Source organism: Coregonus lavaretus (genome assembly GCF_964263955.1).
Source record: "Coregonus lavaretus genome assembly, chromosome: 13".
In the NCBI taxonomy this organism is placed as follows: Eukaryota; Metazoa; Chordata; class Actinopteri; order Salmoniformes; family Salmonidae; genus Coregonus; species Coregonus lavaretus.
The window spans coordinates 38,242,327-38,257,555 of NC_140000.1; the positions used below are offsets into that span (position 1 = coordinate 38,242,327).

Below are 15,229 nucleotides of genomic sequence, written 5' to 3' on the forward strand. Positions count from 1 at the left end.
CTTTGCTATAGCCTACTCATTCATTGCAGCTGCAGTGCTGGTTGTAGTGTGAGTGGAAGTAGGGAGAATGCGCATTTTATGGATTATAAAAGTGTTGTACAAAGAGTTGACAGTGCTGAATAACAATTTAAACATACAGCTCTTTGCTGTATTCATTGAGTCTCTCTCTAGTCATGTTTTAAAAGTTTTGAAATCTCACAGTATCAACTTTGCTGTGCGTTAGAGGCTTATTTTTACAGTCTATGGCTCGAGGAAACTGTGCAGACACGGTGATCTGAGCCATCTGATTGGCCAACGGTAGGCCTATCGGTGCACTTGATTTGATCTCTCTGGGCCTGCCGGATAGGCAGAGTTCTACCTTCAGACACATGAAATGGTTCAGAATGTGAACACTTTTGCCTTCCCGGCGCTAGGGCTGCTGAATCAAGTGCACCTACCGCCAACAGCTCGAAATGAAAAATAGGAACGCAAGGATTTATCGTTGTATTTTTACAGAAATGTTTGGTGACTAGGAATGCCTTGGAGATCGCGATCGACCGGTTGGTGACCACTGGTCTATACCCTTCTGCCTACTACCCTCTAGGCTGCTGGGGGAGAGTGTGTGTGTTTATGTGTGAATAGAGTGGTGCAGCCTGAATCAGTCAAGCAGTAAAGCCGTAAGGAGAAAGTGGTTGTTGTTGCTATGCCCATGCTGGAAAGGATGTGAGTATAGTGGTTTCTAACCACAAATGTGATTTTAATAAAAAAATCTAAACCCTGACTTAAACGCGAAAGAGCTCATGTACTTGCACCTGGTTGTTAGTTCTGACACTGTTGCCACTTATCTGTTCTAATGTGGCCATCTAGTGCTGACCGAGGGGACAAGGGAGAGTTGTTCACCTGTGCAGGTGATGACAATGTCCACTTGTCTGATGACTTCATTCAGCTTCACCAGTCTGAAGCCATCCATGCTGAACAGGGACGGGAAACAAACGCGTTACTTCCTTGTTCACCCTGCTGCCATTGGCCGATTAGTTCATGTACCAGGCTCTGATTGGTTGAACTTACCAGGCCTGCAAGGCACAGATAGGGTCGATCTCTGTGACGTACACGATGGAGCCCATGGCCTTGAGAGCAGCACAGCAGCCCTTCCCCACCTATGGATGCACAAATAAAAACACACATGGGCATAAGACTGATGGAGGCTACACTACAGACTTGGATGGTAAACAGTGTCCTCTGGTGGTCCATTTTTATATAATAAGGTGTTTAGATAGCCAGCAGCATACCACCCTGCATCCCACTGCTGGCTTGCCTCTGAAGCTAAGCAGGGTTGGTCCTGGTCGGTCCCTGGATGGGAGACCAGATGCTGCTGGAAGTGGTGTTGGAGGGGCAGTAGAAGGCATTCTTTCCTCTGGTCTAGAAAAATATCCCAATGCCCCAGGGAAGTGATTGGGGGAATTGTCCTGTGTAGGGTCCCGTCTTTCGGATGGGCCGTTAAACGGGTGTCCTGACTCTCTGTGGTCACTAAAGATCCCATGGCACTTATCGTAAGAGTAGGGGTGTTAACCCCAGTGTCCTGGCTAAATTCCCAATCTGGAATTTCGGTGCAGGTACAGCCGACTTACAGTAGCAAAAACATTAGTGTATTATTATTTTAGCGATACTTGGAGTCGAATATCAATATAATATCGTCCACAAATAATATAGCGATATGAAACTACCAATTGTTTTCCCCATCACCAATATACAGTAGGTAAGACAGACTCTTACCTCTCCATATCCACACACCACCACCTGCTTTCCCCCAAACATTACATCAGTGGTCCTCTTCAGACTGGAGGGAGAGAGAAGAAACACAAATCACAGGAAGTTAGCATGACAAATGTTTAAGTCATCCGTAGACAATGGGATTACTCCTGGCCGTCAGCACCCAAAGACAATTATGTGAGACAACGGACAATGAAGTAATCTTCTTAGAGTTGTTAGAGTTGTCCTACCCGTCCAGGATAGACTCCCTGCAGCAGTAGAGGTTGTCAAACTTCTGCTTGGTCACAGAGTCGTTGACATTCATGGCCGGGACACACAGCTTCCCCGCCTTGGACAGCTGGTACAACCTATACAAAGAGTAGCAACAGATGGGCATTATAATCAAGCACTGAAACCTGACACTACCTGATATGGCCACTAGATGGAGACATGGCCATAGAAGATAGACCACTCACTTCAAAACAAATCCCTGACAAAACACTGTTTTTCTCAGTCTAGACAATTAGTCAATTTATAATGAAGTTGTGTGGTGAGTAGCAATCCACCCACCTGTGTACTCCAGTGACGCTCTCCTCCACGATGCCCTTGATCTTCTTGAACATGTTGGGGTATTTCTTATAGATCCAGTGGGTCAGGTCTCCGCCGTCATCTAAGATCTGGAAAAGGACACACAATGTGTATTTCTAACTGATCAGGATAATTTACACCGTAACAAAGTCTGGGTGCCAGTCTGTAACTGAGAGATAGAGTGATTGAGGGTGGACAGACGTACCATGTTAGGCTGCCAGCCCTCCAGGTTGACACAGCGATCGATGCACCACCAGAAGTCATCCTCTGACTCGCCCTTCCACGCAAACACAGAGAACCCTGAGAGAGAGAGAGAGAGAGCGAGAGAGAGCGAGAGAGCGAGAGAGCGAGAGAGCGAGAGAGCGAGAGAGCGAGAGAGAGAGAGAGAGAATTTGGCACTGCAGCATATTCTTATGAATATCATACCATTGAATTGATGGGCACTGAGCGAGCCAGCGGTCGTGACAGAGAAAGAGCTCCCACACGACACAGACGCTCAAATGAAGCAGCCCTTTTGACACTCACCTCCCTCAGCCAGAGCAGCTGCCACCTCATTCTGAGTGGAGTAGATGTTACAGGCAGCCCACCTGCACTGAGCCCCCAGGGCAGACAGAGTCTCCATCAACACCTGCACAACACACACAGACCAGACCGCACGTTCAGTTAGGACACAGCCAATGGAGACAATTGTGTTCAAAGCAAAGCCAGCATTGCTAGCGCTGCCGCTAAAAGATGTGTAAAGCTGGCTTAAGAATAGTGCCATTCAGTATGCCTGTGAGTTGGGGTTCTGAGCAGAAGTGGCAGACACAGTAGGCTGAGCGGTGGATGGTGGCGTGTGTGTGTTTGTGTGTGTGTGTGTGTGTGTAACTCACGGCTGTCTGAGCTGTGATGTGGGTGCAGCCCACCACTTTGGCTCCAGCCAGAGGCTTCTCTCCCTGGGCTCTCTTCCTCAGGGCCATGAGGGCTGGCATCTCTGTGTGGAGGAGACAACACAACCGACAGGTTATTTTGACCCAACATTACTACAAAACCATTGGTCCTGTTCCAATACTTTAAAAAGGCATCCTTCTCTGTATAATCTTTAAAATGCTAAATAAATAAAATAAGTATCAAAAATTAAATTAAATGAATCTTTCTTTGATCCCCTTGCTTAAGCGTGGTTAATCAAAGTTATCTGGCCAATGTGCTTTGGGAACCATCCCAGATGGTGGAATCTTTCCCCTCTGGGTTCTGTTGCTCTGTCAATGGTCTGTCACCTAGACATTCAGAGCTTGAGCCATGTGTGATAAAAAATTTGTATTTAACCTTTATTTAACCAGGTAAACCAGTTGAGAACAAGTTCTCATCTACAACTGCGACCTGGCCAAGATGAAGCAAAGCAGTGTGATAAAAACAACAACACAGAGTTACATATGGAATAAACAAAACGTACAGTCAATAACACAATAGAAAATATATATACAGTGTGTGCAAATGTAGTAAGTTATGGAGGTAAGGCAATAAATAGGCCATAGTGAAAAAGAATTACAATTTAGTATTAACACTGGAGTGATAGATGTGCAGAAGACGATGTTCCCATGGGGGGCCAGTATGAAAAATAAAAAAAATAATGTATGCACTCACTAACTGTAAGTCGCTCTGGATAAGAGCGTCTGCTAAATGACTAAAATGTAATGTAAAAATGTAAATGTGCAAATAGAGATACTGGGGTGCAAATGAGCAAAATAAATAACAATATGGGGATGAGGTAGTTGGGTGGGCTAATTACAGATGGGCTGTGTACAGGTGCAGTGATCGGTAAGCTGCTCTGACAACTGATGCTTAAAGTTAATGAGGGAGATAAGTGTCTCCAGCTTCAGAGATTTTTGCAGTTCATTCCAGTCATTTGCAACAGAGAACTGGAAGGAATGGCGGCCAAAGGAGGTGTTAGCTTTGGTACCTGCTGGAACGCATACTACAGGTGGGTGTTGCTATGGTGACCAATGAGGTAAGATAAGGCGGGGTTTTGCCTAGAAGTGATAAGGCCTACCGAGCCAGGGCTATCTGAGGTCAGCTGTATATAGACTTAGAAAACTTGAAAGTGTTGTACATTTACATTTACGTCATTTAGCCTGCAGTACAGACTGCGGTCAGCTGTACAGACAGAGTTAGGGCTATCTGAGGTCAGCTGTACAGACAGAGTTAGGGCTATCTGAGGTCAGCTGTACAGACAGTGTTGGGGTTATGTGTTGAGTAGTAGACAAGGCTATGTATGATATGCAGTATAGACACTTGGGATTATGTGGAACCAGTGGTGCAGTACAGACACGTAGGACTGTGAGTGGTCAGTGATGCAGTACAGACACGTAGGACTGTGAGTGGTCAGTGATGCAGTGCAGACACGTAGGACAGTGAGTGGTCAGTGGTGCAGTACAGACATGTAGGGCTGTGAGTGGTTAGTGGTGCAGTACAGACACGTATAACTATGAGTGGTCAGTGGTGCAGTACAGACACGTAGGGCTGTGAGTGATCAGTGATGCAGTACAGACACGTATAACTACGAGTGGTCAGTGATGCAGTACAGACATGTAGGACTGTGAGTGGTCAGTGGTGCAGTACAGACACGTATAACTACGAGTGGTCAGTGGTGCAGTACAGACACGCAGGACTGTGAGTGGTCAGTGGTGTGTCCTGTTGGGTTTCAGCAGATGATGGAGTGTCCCATCACAGTGTGCTTGATTGGGTCTTAGTGGAAGAGGCCTGTGGCCCCCTGCTGTTTATCTCACAGGCTGGGAACATATGGCCACTGAGCACACAGCCCTGGAGGAGATGGCCTGTCAGCGTGGCACGCACACAGAATCATACCATCACAGAATCACACTCTCACACTCTCTCACTCTCTCTCTCTCACACACACACACACACACACACTCGTATGCACACATCTTCCACCTTGCCACACACACCTCTAGCCCTAACCCACCTTGCTCAGCGATCTCGATCTCCCTGCGTCCGAAGTCGGCCTGCTTGATGTTCTTGATGCAGAAGTCTCCGTTGCCCTTGGAGTTCTTCTGCTGCTTGTCCCGAGGAGAGGTCTCATCGTCAGAGCTGTCCGTGTACGACGCAGCTAAAAGAGAGAGCAGGACAGAGAAGAGAGGATTCAGAGTACAGGACAGGACACAACACACACGCAACAGCACGTCTACACACACACTCAACAGCAGCACGCGAGCTGCACACACACACACAATAATGCACATTCAACATGCCCTCAGGATATAGACATTAAACTAACAACATACGTGACCTGACCACACACTAGGCCACAATCTACTCTGATGTCCAAAACAACTGCATAGCTCACATTATGAGCTATATCTAAGGACTGAGCCCCAGGGCAGGGCAGAATACACCTGCAGAGCATGGGCGTCTACATACTAGGTTCGGTTTGATCCTAGCAGAACTCGGTTAGGCGAAGTGAACATCTGTGCAACACATACTCAGTTAAAAGACCTTCGCTTGAAAAACAAGAAAAAATTGGCAATTGTCCATCTTGAGACGCCATAGCCAGTATACACTTCCTCAAAATAGTCAGAATTAATCTAAGATAAGTCAAGAAATCTGTCATTCATTTTGACGTTTTTGCCGGGGAGATCTTAGTCATACAATTTTACATCTAACTTTTGGTTAGATGCAGTATTTCTCAAGTGAAACAATGTGCGTGAAAACGATTCGTATCTCGTTGAATGACAACAAACACTTAATTGAAGAATCCCTACTGTCAACCAATCACCGACGAAGGGGCGTAGATGTCGGCTACCGAACGTCGGCTTGCCTCGAGAGAAAACATTTGCACGAACAGCCGAAAAAAACATTGCTCAAGACCAAAACAAACAAAAACGAACACAAAATATCATAATATATCTACGAACTGTTTCAGATGGGAAGCATGTGGACGCCTTTAGCCAAATTACTGCTCTCCCACAGTGTGTGTGTGTGTGTGCGCACTCAAGGCCCAGGGCTGGGACAGAGAGCATGTGAGCGGGAGAGAGAGAAAGACGGAAAAAAAAGAGACAGAGGGAGAGAGAAGGGTCAGTGGGGACAGTCAGGACTCTAACTCTGTTGACTCGTTCTGTGGGAATAATTACAGCAACCACAGAGCTGAGGGCTGGGAATTACAGGGCTGGGGATCAGGAAAGAGAGGGAGTGTGAGGAAGAGAGCGAAAGAGTAGCCAGTGGGGGAGAAAGAGAAAGGGAGAGAGTGGGGGCGGACAGAATGCAATGAGGTACAGTGAGAGGACAAAGAAGAAAGGAGAGAGAGTGGACTTTTGAGGCATTTGGGCGAAGTGGCCGGTGAGTGTGTCTGTGCGTGACATTCAAAAAGATGAGGAACAGCCAGGTAGGTTGTGAGGGACATCTCAAAATCACTTCACAAGTGGAAGAATGAGAGGCCACATAGGGGATTGCCAGTCACGCCAGGGATGCGGTATTTCACACTACGTCTTTCACACTTCTTTCCTGACAAACATGTTTACAACACTGGTTGTAAAGCAAGGGTCATGCCCTTTTTATGACACGCAGGACTGACAGGCCCCTCCTTATCCTACTACAGAGCCATTCCAGTGCTTCAGTGTTAATGTCACCTCTCCTCTCTCTTTCTCCCCCTCTCTTGAAAGGGGCCTCTAGTAGCCCTGGGAACAAGCAGGAGTGGGATAAGCAGGTGATCAGGACTACTAGTATAGTGGGAATGTTCCCTCTCCTCTACCTTTCTCTCACCCTCTGACTTCCTCTCTTTTATGGACCCCCAACCTTAAAATCGGCTTACACTGGCATGCCTGCCAGAAAAAGAAAAAAACTGATCTCAAATTTTCACAAGGACATTGGTGTGTGTGTGGCTGCAGTTCTTATTCACTGGAACACAGTGTTAGAAACTAGAGAGAACACTAGCAGCTCTCTGTGGCCTGTATCGTCTCCTCTTCATCCAGTTATACGTTACAGAGAACCTTCCTGCTCCCTACCTATCTGGAAATAGACTCACTGTGTGATACTGGATACTGTACCTGGGCTGTGATTAGAGTTAGGCACAGGGTGTGTGTGGGGGTTTGTATGTGTGTGTGTGGGGGGGCGGGGGGGCTTGTGAGTGTGTCAGGTGTGTGTGTGCGCGCGTGTCAGGTGTGTGTGTGCGTATTCTCGGTACCTGAGCCATAGCTGTCTGTGGAGGACTGGGAGATGGATCGGGACAGAGAGCGGCGGCCGATCTTGGTGGGACGTTTGTTGAACTCCTGTTTCTGGTCCGCAAACTGGATCTGCTGGCAGAGAGGGGGGAATGAGACCACAATGCCCACACAAGCACCAATGTCCAACCTCCAACACCCACTCAAAAACAAAAAATGCAGTAACTCCTTCCCTGATATACTTTTTTCTTGTTGGCCCCTTGCACATCTTAAAGGAAGTATCAGATGGGTATAGTCTAAGCAATATGATAACCGTAGCACTCAAGGCTATGTATAGTTCCCACCATTTATCCACATCAGGGTTCTGTAAGATCTATAAGGGGTGTGGAGGCATCAAGTGTCTATGGGTTAGGGGCTAGTGATTGATTTAGCACAACAGTTCATTGCTAAGGTCTGAATCGAGCCTAGTCAGCTCACCACTAGACTCTACATACAGTGAACAACCCAATGGTTACATCACGATTTATCTGCAGTAACATCGTTAGACCTACATTCTACTAACAGGCTAGAGCCAGAGAGGCAGCTTTGGTTTGGATGGAATATGACGTTAATCCTGCTGCTGGTAATATTGATGGATTACTTACTGGTGCCATAAAACCAGCAACAAGGACACAATAACTTCATGGAAAAATAAAACAGCCAGCGATGCCGTATGTGATCGTGATAAAATGGGATGTAAAGCATATTCATCTCAGTGATGTAGAGCGGTATTGTTGAATGAATATGTAACACTATACAATCTGGACAAATCACTCCAAATATGAGCCCAGGGAGATTTCACAGATAAAAATAGGATTTTGCAGCACCAAAAGAGTTTAGTTATTTTTCTGTTCATGTAGTTCTTCTTTAATCTTATCCGGTTTCGTTTTCCAAGCACCTGGACTACACTTCAATGTGTGCGAACATTCCGCTTATCATCTGAGTGCAAAACAAATCGTAAACAGTCTAATGAGTGTGTGTACGCACAAACACTGACACAGGACACAGTCACGCTGAAATACGCCCACAGAATGTCTGAAGAACATCCAGAGTACCAGATGTGTCTGTTCACCTCTCTATACAGGAAGCTGCGGCATGACTACTGAGAGACAGAGAGGGAGTGGGAGGGAATCGTGGATGTGCAATCTGAATTTAACACCACCAACCAGACAAATGGATCTGAGTCATGGGAGAGACAAAGGTCTTGCATACTCATGATAGTGAGTCAGGTTTTTCAAGTATCCACTTGGTTCCCTCATCATGGCTTCCTTCCTCTTCACTCAGAGGGAGAGGCATGGCTGGTGGAATTGGTTTGTATTAGGATCCCCATTAGCTGTTGCAGAAGCAGAAGCTCCTCTTCCTGGGGTCCACACGTGGTATTATATTAACACTGGCATTACAACCATCCATGGTAACTGAGTCGCACTGACCAAACTTATATACACAGTCCTCAAACCGGCCACTCTCAAACGTCTCTTTCTCTCCTTCTCCCTTACACACCCACCATACAGTGCTCGGACACAAGTCTGCGTCTGCCAACCAAACAAATGCAGAACAAGCAGAAAAAGTCACCAGCAATGAGGCCCAAGACAATAAGATCCATATACGCCTGTACACATATGTAGATTGAATTTCATCTTCTACCGAAGCCTGTCAGTCCCAACCTAATCCATCCTCCTCCTGTCTTACCTTCCTCCTACTGGGTTCACCTCCACTGTCATCATCCTTCTTCTTCGACAACATGACTCAGTGGAGCGGTGTGAGGTGAGAAACGGTGTTTGGATTAGAGGGTGTGTGTCTGGAAAACGAGCAGTTATGGGCCTGGTCCATTTATACCCTCTAATTACCCAGACTGCTTTACCCCGATCCAGCCCTAACTGGTCCGGACTGTCACCCATGTGCTGTGCCTCAGAAACAATGCAGAATTGTTCCCCACTCACCCTCTACTTGTTTAATTGTTAATTGTTCACAGGCTGGATTGGATTGGGGATTCGTTATCACGGCCAACAACCGTGTGACCCTGAATGGCTCTTGGCTGGGGACTATTGAGGTCATCCACAGCAGACCGGTGGACCCAGGGTGAAATGGTAGGAAGGAGGGTTGCAGAGCTGTATTTTGGAGGGGATCAGGACAGTGGGTTCTGCCAAGGAGAGGCCCTGGGCTACCACCACTGGGACAGACAATAGAGTCTTTGTGTAACTGATTAGGCCCATCTGTGTGTGTTTGTGTGAGACCAAGACTGCTGTACTAGAAAAATAATGTAGACTATAGGCCTAGAAGAAATATAGGCCTACATGATCTCTATGGTGGTAGTTTACAATAGACAATGCCCACTTGCCCAGCAGTGAGAGATCACATAACATCAAAGGTTTGGCTTCATTTCTTGCAAAACATTTCAATCTGTTACTTGTTTCAATCAAAGTTCAAACCAAGGGTCACTGAGGGGCAACGACAGGAAACAGATTTCAAACTTGGCCATCCGACTTGCTCCTTATGCCAGATCGTCATGCAAGTGTCTGACGGAAACGGACTGCTTGGACATGTGCCTCCTGAGCAAACTCCTCTGCGCCATCCAACACAAACACAAACAACCATGACATTTGGGTCTAAGAGGTTTCATAGGGCAGGAGTAAAGGATTCAGGGTCAGTAAACAAAGCATTAATCCAACAGACTTAATCAAGGATTTAGACCTGTGCAATCAGACACACTGGCTGACTACTGACACATTCCAGGAGAACTAACTGTGTTGGCTATAAAATAAATAGGAGATAGAATGCCAAGAATGGGGACTGTGGCAATTGATAACTTCCATTTCGTAATATGTGTTAGACAAGGTCAGTACCAGAATATAAGTGAGGCTGACATGCATGATCAGTGTTTGGACATTCAATGAATGCATGAGCAAACACAGGCTTATGAATGAGTTCCATTTCGAATGTTAATATCCATCCACCACTACATTGAGGAGACCATGTTGTTATTATTGCAGATAATGTGAATTGATTATATGCTATTCAAATACACTCCCCTTGTTTCCTCGAATGATCATATGTTGCTCTAAAAGCCAATTTATGCTTGATCTGAAAATGTGGTCGGAGGCTTCGTATGGAGGGTGTGACACAATTGCGGAGATTCCGGAGGCATGCAGAGTCCAAATCACACTCCGTACCGCAACGCGCCTCTCAAATTTTGTGGAGGGCTCCGTATAGCTCCGCAATGACATGATTGGTTGACGGTAGGTGGGGGCGGTACGTCCTGTATAAACACAAACGCACTTCTGCTAAGCGCAAGAAGTATGAAAGCCCTGACGTCTGCGGCAGATGCATTGCAGTAAATGCTGTACGGCCACTTCAGACGTTGGATTGCCCATGCTCACAGCTGCATGCATAGCATTAGCATAATGTGAGTGAGAGATGATAGTTATGCAAGAAAGAGAGAGAGGGAGGGAGGACCACAGACTGCTAGCAGGGTACAGGGTAAACTGCCTCCCTGCCCTATAGCAGCATTCTGGCCCTGCACTAGGATTACCTAACCGGGTTAAACCAGACTGAACGCTGTGCCCACCATTGTAGTGAAACAACAGTGAAACGTAGGGAAAACTGTTTGGCTAAGGATTATCAGCAGTGCATGATAAAAACTGGATAGCCTACATTTCCTGCGGAACAGTAAAACGCATTGATCACCGAGCAGAGGGAGGAGATGTTTCAACAGATTAGAGGAAAATATTATTGACTGTAGTGGGGAAGACCATTCATCTAGAAATATGAACTGCTGCAATTCATCTTGATCACTGACACGAGAGAGCAACCATGTGGATCTCTCCAATGCGGCTAAGGGAATACTCATAGCTAGGCCTAATTGTCCATATTAGTGCATGAAATAGATTAATCAATTTCTATACCACCAGTAACCATTGAAGTAGGATTGGGATTGGACTGGACCAATGATTCCTCTTAATCCCACATCCAGGATGAGACATGAGACAGGGCAGGGGTCCCAGAGAGAGAGAGAGAGAGATCAAAGCCTTCTGTGGTGCACTACCAATGCTGCATAGTAGTAGTGAATACTAGCCTTCTCTCTCCCTGCATCCTACTGCAGAGTCTGCATTAACGGTATTAACCTTGCAGAACTGCACAGCACATAATACATACATTATGCATGTTCAGTGATTGCAAGGCTAATGAGAGGTGAATAATAGATGCTAACCCAACACTGCCTAACAGAGCCCACGGTCACCAAAGCCTGCCACCTCTCACTGGAGCAGGGCATGGCTATGCGGTATGGAGTGTGAACCACCAGGCGCGATGCGGTATGGAGTGTGAACCATCAGATCCTCCTCTCCACCCTCTCCGAGCTGGGCATCTCCGGCGCGGCTCACTCCTGGATTGCATCCTACCTGACCGGTCGCTCCTACCAAGTGGCGTGGCGAGAAGCTGTCTCCGCACCACGTGCTCTCACCACTGGTGTCCCCCAGGGCTCAGTTCTAGGCCCTCTCCTATTCTCCCTATACACCAAGTCACTTGGCTCTGTCATATCCTCACATGGCCTCTCCTATCATTTCTACGCTGACGATACACAACTAATCTTCTCCTTTCCCCCTTCTGATAACCAGGTGGCGAATCGCATCTCTGCATGTCTGGCAGACATATCAGTATGGATGACGGATCACCACCTCAAGCTGAACCCTGGCAAGACGGAGCTGCTCTTCCTCCCGGGGAAGGACTGCCCGTTCCATGATCTCGCCATCACGGTTGACAACTCCGTTGTGTCCTCCTCCCAGAGTGCGAAGAGCCTTGGCGTGACCCTGGACAACACCCTGTCGTTCTCCGCTAACATCAAGGCGGTGACCCGATCCTGCAGGTTCATGCTCTACAACATTCGGAGAGTACGACCCTGCCTTACACAGGAAGCGGCACAGGTCCTAATCCAGGCACTTGTCATCTCCCGTCTGGATTACTGCAACTCGCTGTTGGCTGGCCTCCCTGCCTGTGCCATTAAACCCCTACAACTCATCCAGAATGCCGCAGCCCGTCTGGTGTTCAACCTTCCCAAGTTCTCTCACGTCACCCCCCTCCTCCGCACACTCCACTGGCTTCCAGTTGAAGCTCGCATCCGTTACAAGACCATGGTGCTTGCCTATGGAGCAGTGAGGGGAACGGCACCTCTGTACCTTCGGGCTCTGATCAGTCCCTACACCCAAACGAGGGCATTGCGTTCATCCACCTCTGGCCTGCTGGCTCCCCTTCCTCTGCGGAAGCATAGTTCCCGCTCAGCCCAGTCAAAACTGTTCGCTGCTCTGGCACCCCAATGGTGGAACAAGCTCCCTCACGACGCCAGGACAGCGGAGTCACTCACCACCTTCCGGAGACATTTGAAACCCCACCTCTTTAAGGAATACCTGGGATAGGATAAAGTAATCCTTCTACCCCCCCCCCCCAAAAAAAGTGTAAAGTGGTTATCCCACTGGCTATAGGGTGAATGCACCAATTTTTAAGTCGCTCTGGTTAAGAGCGTCTGCTAAATGACGTAAATGTGCCCTTGAGCAAGGCACTTAACCCTAATTGCTCCTGTAAGTCGCTCTGGATAAGAGCGTCTGCTAAATGACTAAAATGTAAATGTAAAAATGTTGCCTAGAGGAACCTGGTCAATGTTGGCCAGCCAGCCAGGCAGAATCACAAGCACACCCATGGCCCAAACGACCATCCCGTGCCACATTTGTAGTGTCTGGGGAAGACAGGTGCCAGGTGCCCCCTCAGCCCAGACAGGTGTCTGCATTGGCAAGGTTGCATCACCAGGTGGCAGTGTGTTCGCTTGGCAAGGCGGGCTTTGGAAGTTGTGTAACATGACTGACTGGCCGAGACCACCAAAGGTGAGGTCTCATTAAGCAATAAGGCCCACGGCTAAGGGCTGTTCTGAGGCACATTTCGGTCGTGCCTAAGAACAGCCCTTAGCCGTGGTATATTGGCCATATACCACAAACCCCCGAGTTGCCTTATTGATATTATAAACTGGTTACCAACGTAATTAGAGCAGTAAAAAGTAATTTTTTGTCATACCCATGGTATACGGTCTGATATACCACGGCTTTCAGCCAATCAGCATTCAGGGCTCGAACCACCGGGGTTTAATTGTGGTTATATACTTTATTATTATTGTGCTCTAGTCATACACATTCAGTGGCCAGTTTATTAGATACACTCATCTAGTACCGGGTCAGACCCCCCTGTAGCAATTTTTTTTTTTTTTTTTTTTTTTACCTTTATTTAACTAGGCAAGTCAGTTAAGAACAAATTCTTATTTACAATGACGGCCTACACCGGCCAAACCCGGATGACGCTGGGCCAATTGTGCGTCGCCTTATGGGACTCCCAATCACGGCCGGTTGTGATACAGCCTGGAATCGAACCAGGGGGTCTGTAGTGACGCCTCAAGCACTGAGATTTAGTGCCTTAGACCGCTGCGCCACTTGGGAGCCCAATGAAGGGATGTACCTGGTCAGTTCAGATATGTTCAGATATGCTGTGGCTTTCAAACGTTGCTCAACTATCAAGGGGCCTAACGTGTGCCAGGAACACATTCCCCACACCATTACACCACCAGCCTGTACCATTGACACCAGGCAGGATGGGGCCATGGACTCATGCTGCTTACGTCAAATCTTGACTGCCATCAGCATGACACAACAGGAACCGGGATTTGTCGGACCAGGCAATGTTTTTCCACTCCTCAATTGTCCAGTGGCCGGCCTGTTAGCTTGCACTAACGTTCAATCGAACAGTAACTGAAGGCCTCGATGCCTGTCTGCCTGCTTATATAGCAAGCTACGGCCACGGTATTGTCTGTAGTAGCAAACCATTTGTGAATAAACTGGCCACTGAGTGTATATTAGCCATAATACTATAGTATACTGGAAGAGCATGAGGCCGACATGTGTGTTGCTCCAGGCCCAGCCTCACTAGGGTCGGCTGCAGGGTAAGCTGTTCCAGGGCGAAGCCACAGAGCAGAGTGACACCCACTGAGCAGCCAGCCTCCATGGGGTCTGAAACTCTGGAAAGAGTTCCAGCGAGAAGAGGGACTTCAAACAACACAGAGCACCAGGCTACAGTCCTGAGAAAAATAAACAGGCATATATGTGATCAGATGTGATACTGTGGAATCACACCAGGCAGAATCCATGGTTCAAACAGAGAGAATGGAAACAGACAGGGAGGGAGGTGCCGGAGACACATGGGACCAGTACAGGCCTGGACGGATGATACTGGGTGGGTTGGAGGACTATGAGAAAGGGAGAGGGAACGAGAGCAAGGAAGAATGAAGACAAGACAGGAAGAGGAATTCAACGTTTGAGAGAGGGAGAGTGAAAGGAGGAGTGAGAAATTGAAAATAAAAGAAATAGGGAGAGAAAGAGAGAGAGTGAGTACAAGACAAATGTACTAAAAGACTATGTACTACGACACCAGCCTGTGCAAATACTCTGCACACAGTTGGAGTATGTGTGTGAGAGGCGTCAGAACTCTGGGCTTCCATCCCTGCAGCTGACAGGCAGTACTCTTTGTGATATTCTGCCAACACTAGCTACAGACTGTCCTCTGCTCTGGTTGGAGGGCTCATAGCTGGATGGGGAGAAGTGGAGTGTCAGGCCATCCTGATTCCTGACATGACAGCACATCAGCTGGATCAGACCAGGAAAAATACACAAACCTCTTGAAGCAATAAAGGG

At 47.5% G+C, this 15,229-nt stretch overlaps 1 protein-coding gene across 2 annotated transcripts in view; it reads right to left on the bottom strand.

The window, feature by feature from the left end:
* ahcyl2b (adenosylhomocysteinase like 2b) overlaps positions 1-15,229 on the bottom strand; it is a gene marked incomplete at its 3' end in the record, with an annotated part of 49,290 nt that overhangs the window by 13,691 nt on the left and 20,370 nt on the right. For both annotated transcript variants that reach the window (XM_084175311.1, XM_084175312.1), the window contains exons 2-11: positions 7,493-7,601; positions 5,279-5,422; positions 3,189-3,289; positions 2,842-2,944; positions 2,522-2,616; positions 2,299-2,405; positions 1,980-2,096; positions 1,753-1,816; positions 1,048-1,136; positions 880-950 (exon numbers count right to left, since the gene is read on the bottom strand). In XM_084175311.1, the coding sequence (XP_084031437.1) occupies positions 880-950; positions 1,048-1,136; positions 1,753-1,816; positions 1,980-2,096; positions 2,299-2,405; positions 2,522-2,616; positions 2,842-2,944; positions 3,189-3,289; positions 5,279-5,422; positions 7,493-7,601 (1,000 nt within the window). The remainder of the gene's footprint in view (positions 1-879; positions 951-1,047; positions 1,137-1,752; positions 1,817-1,979; positions 2,097-2,298; positions 2,406-2,521; positions 2,617-2,841; positions 2,945-3,188; positions 3,290-5,278; positions 5,423-7,492; positions 7,602-15,229) is intronic.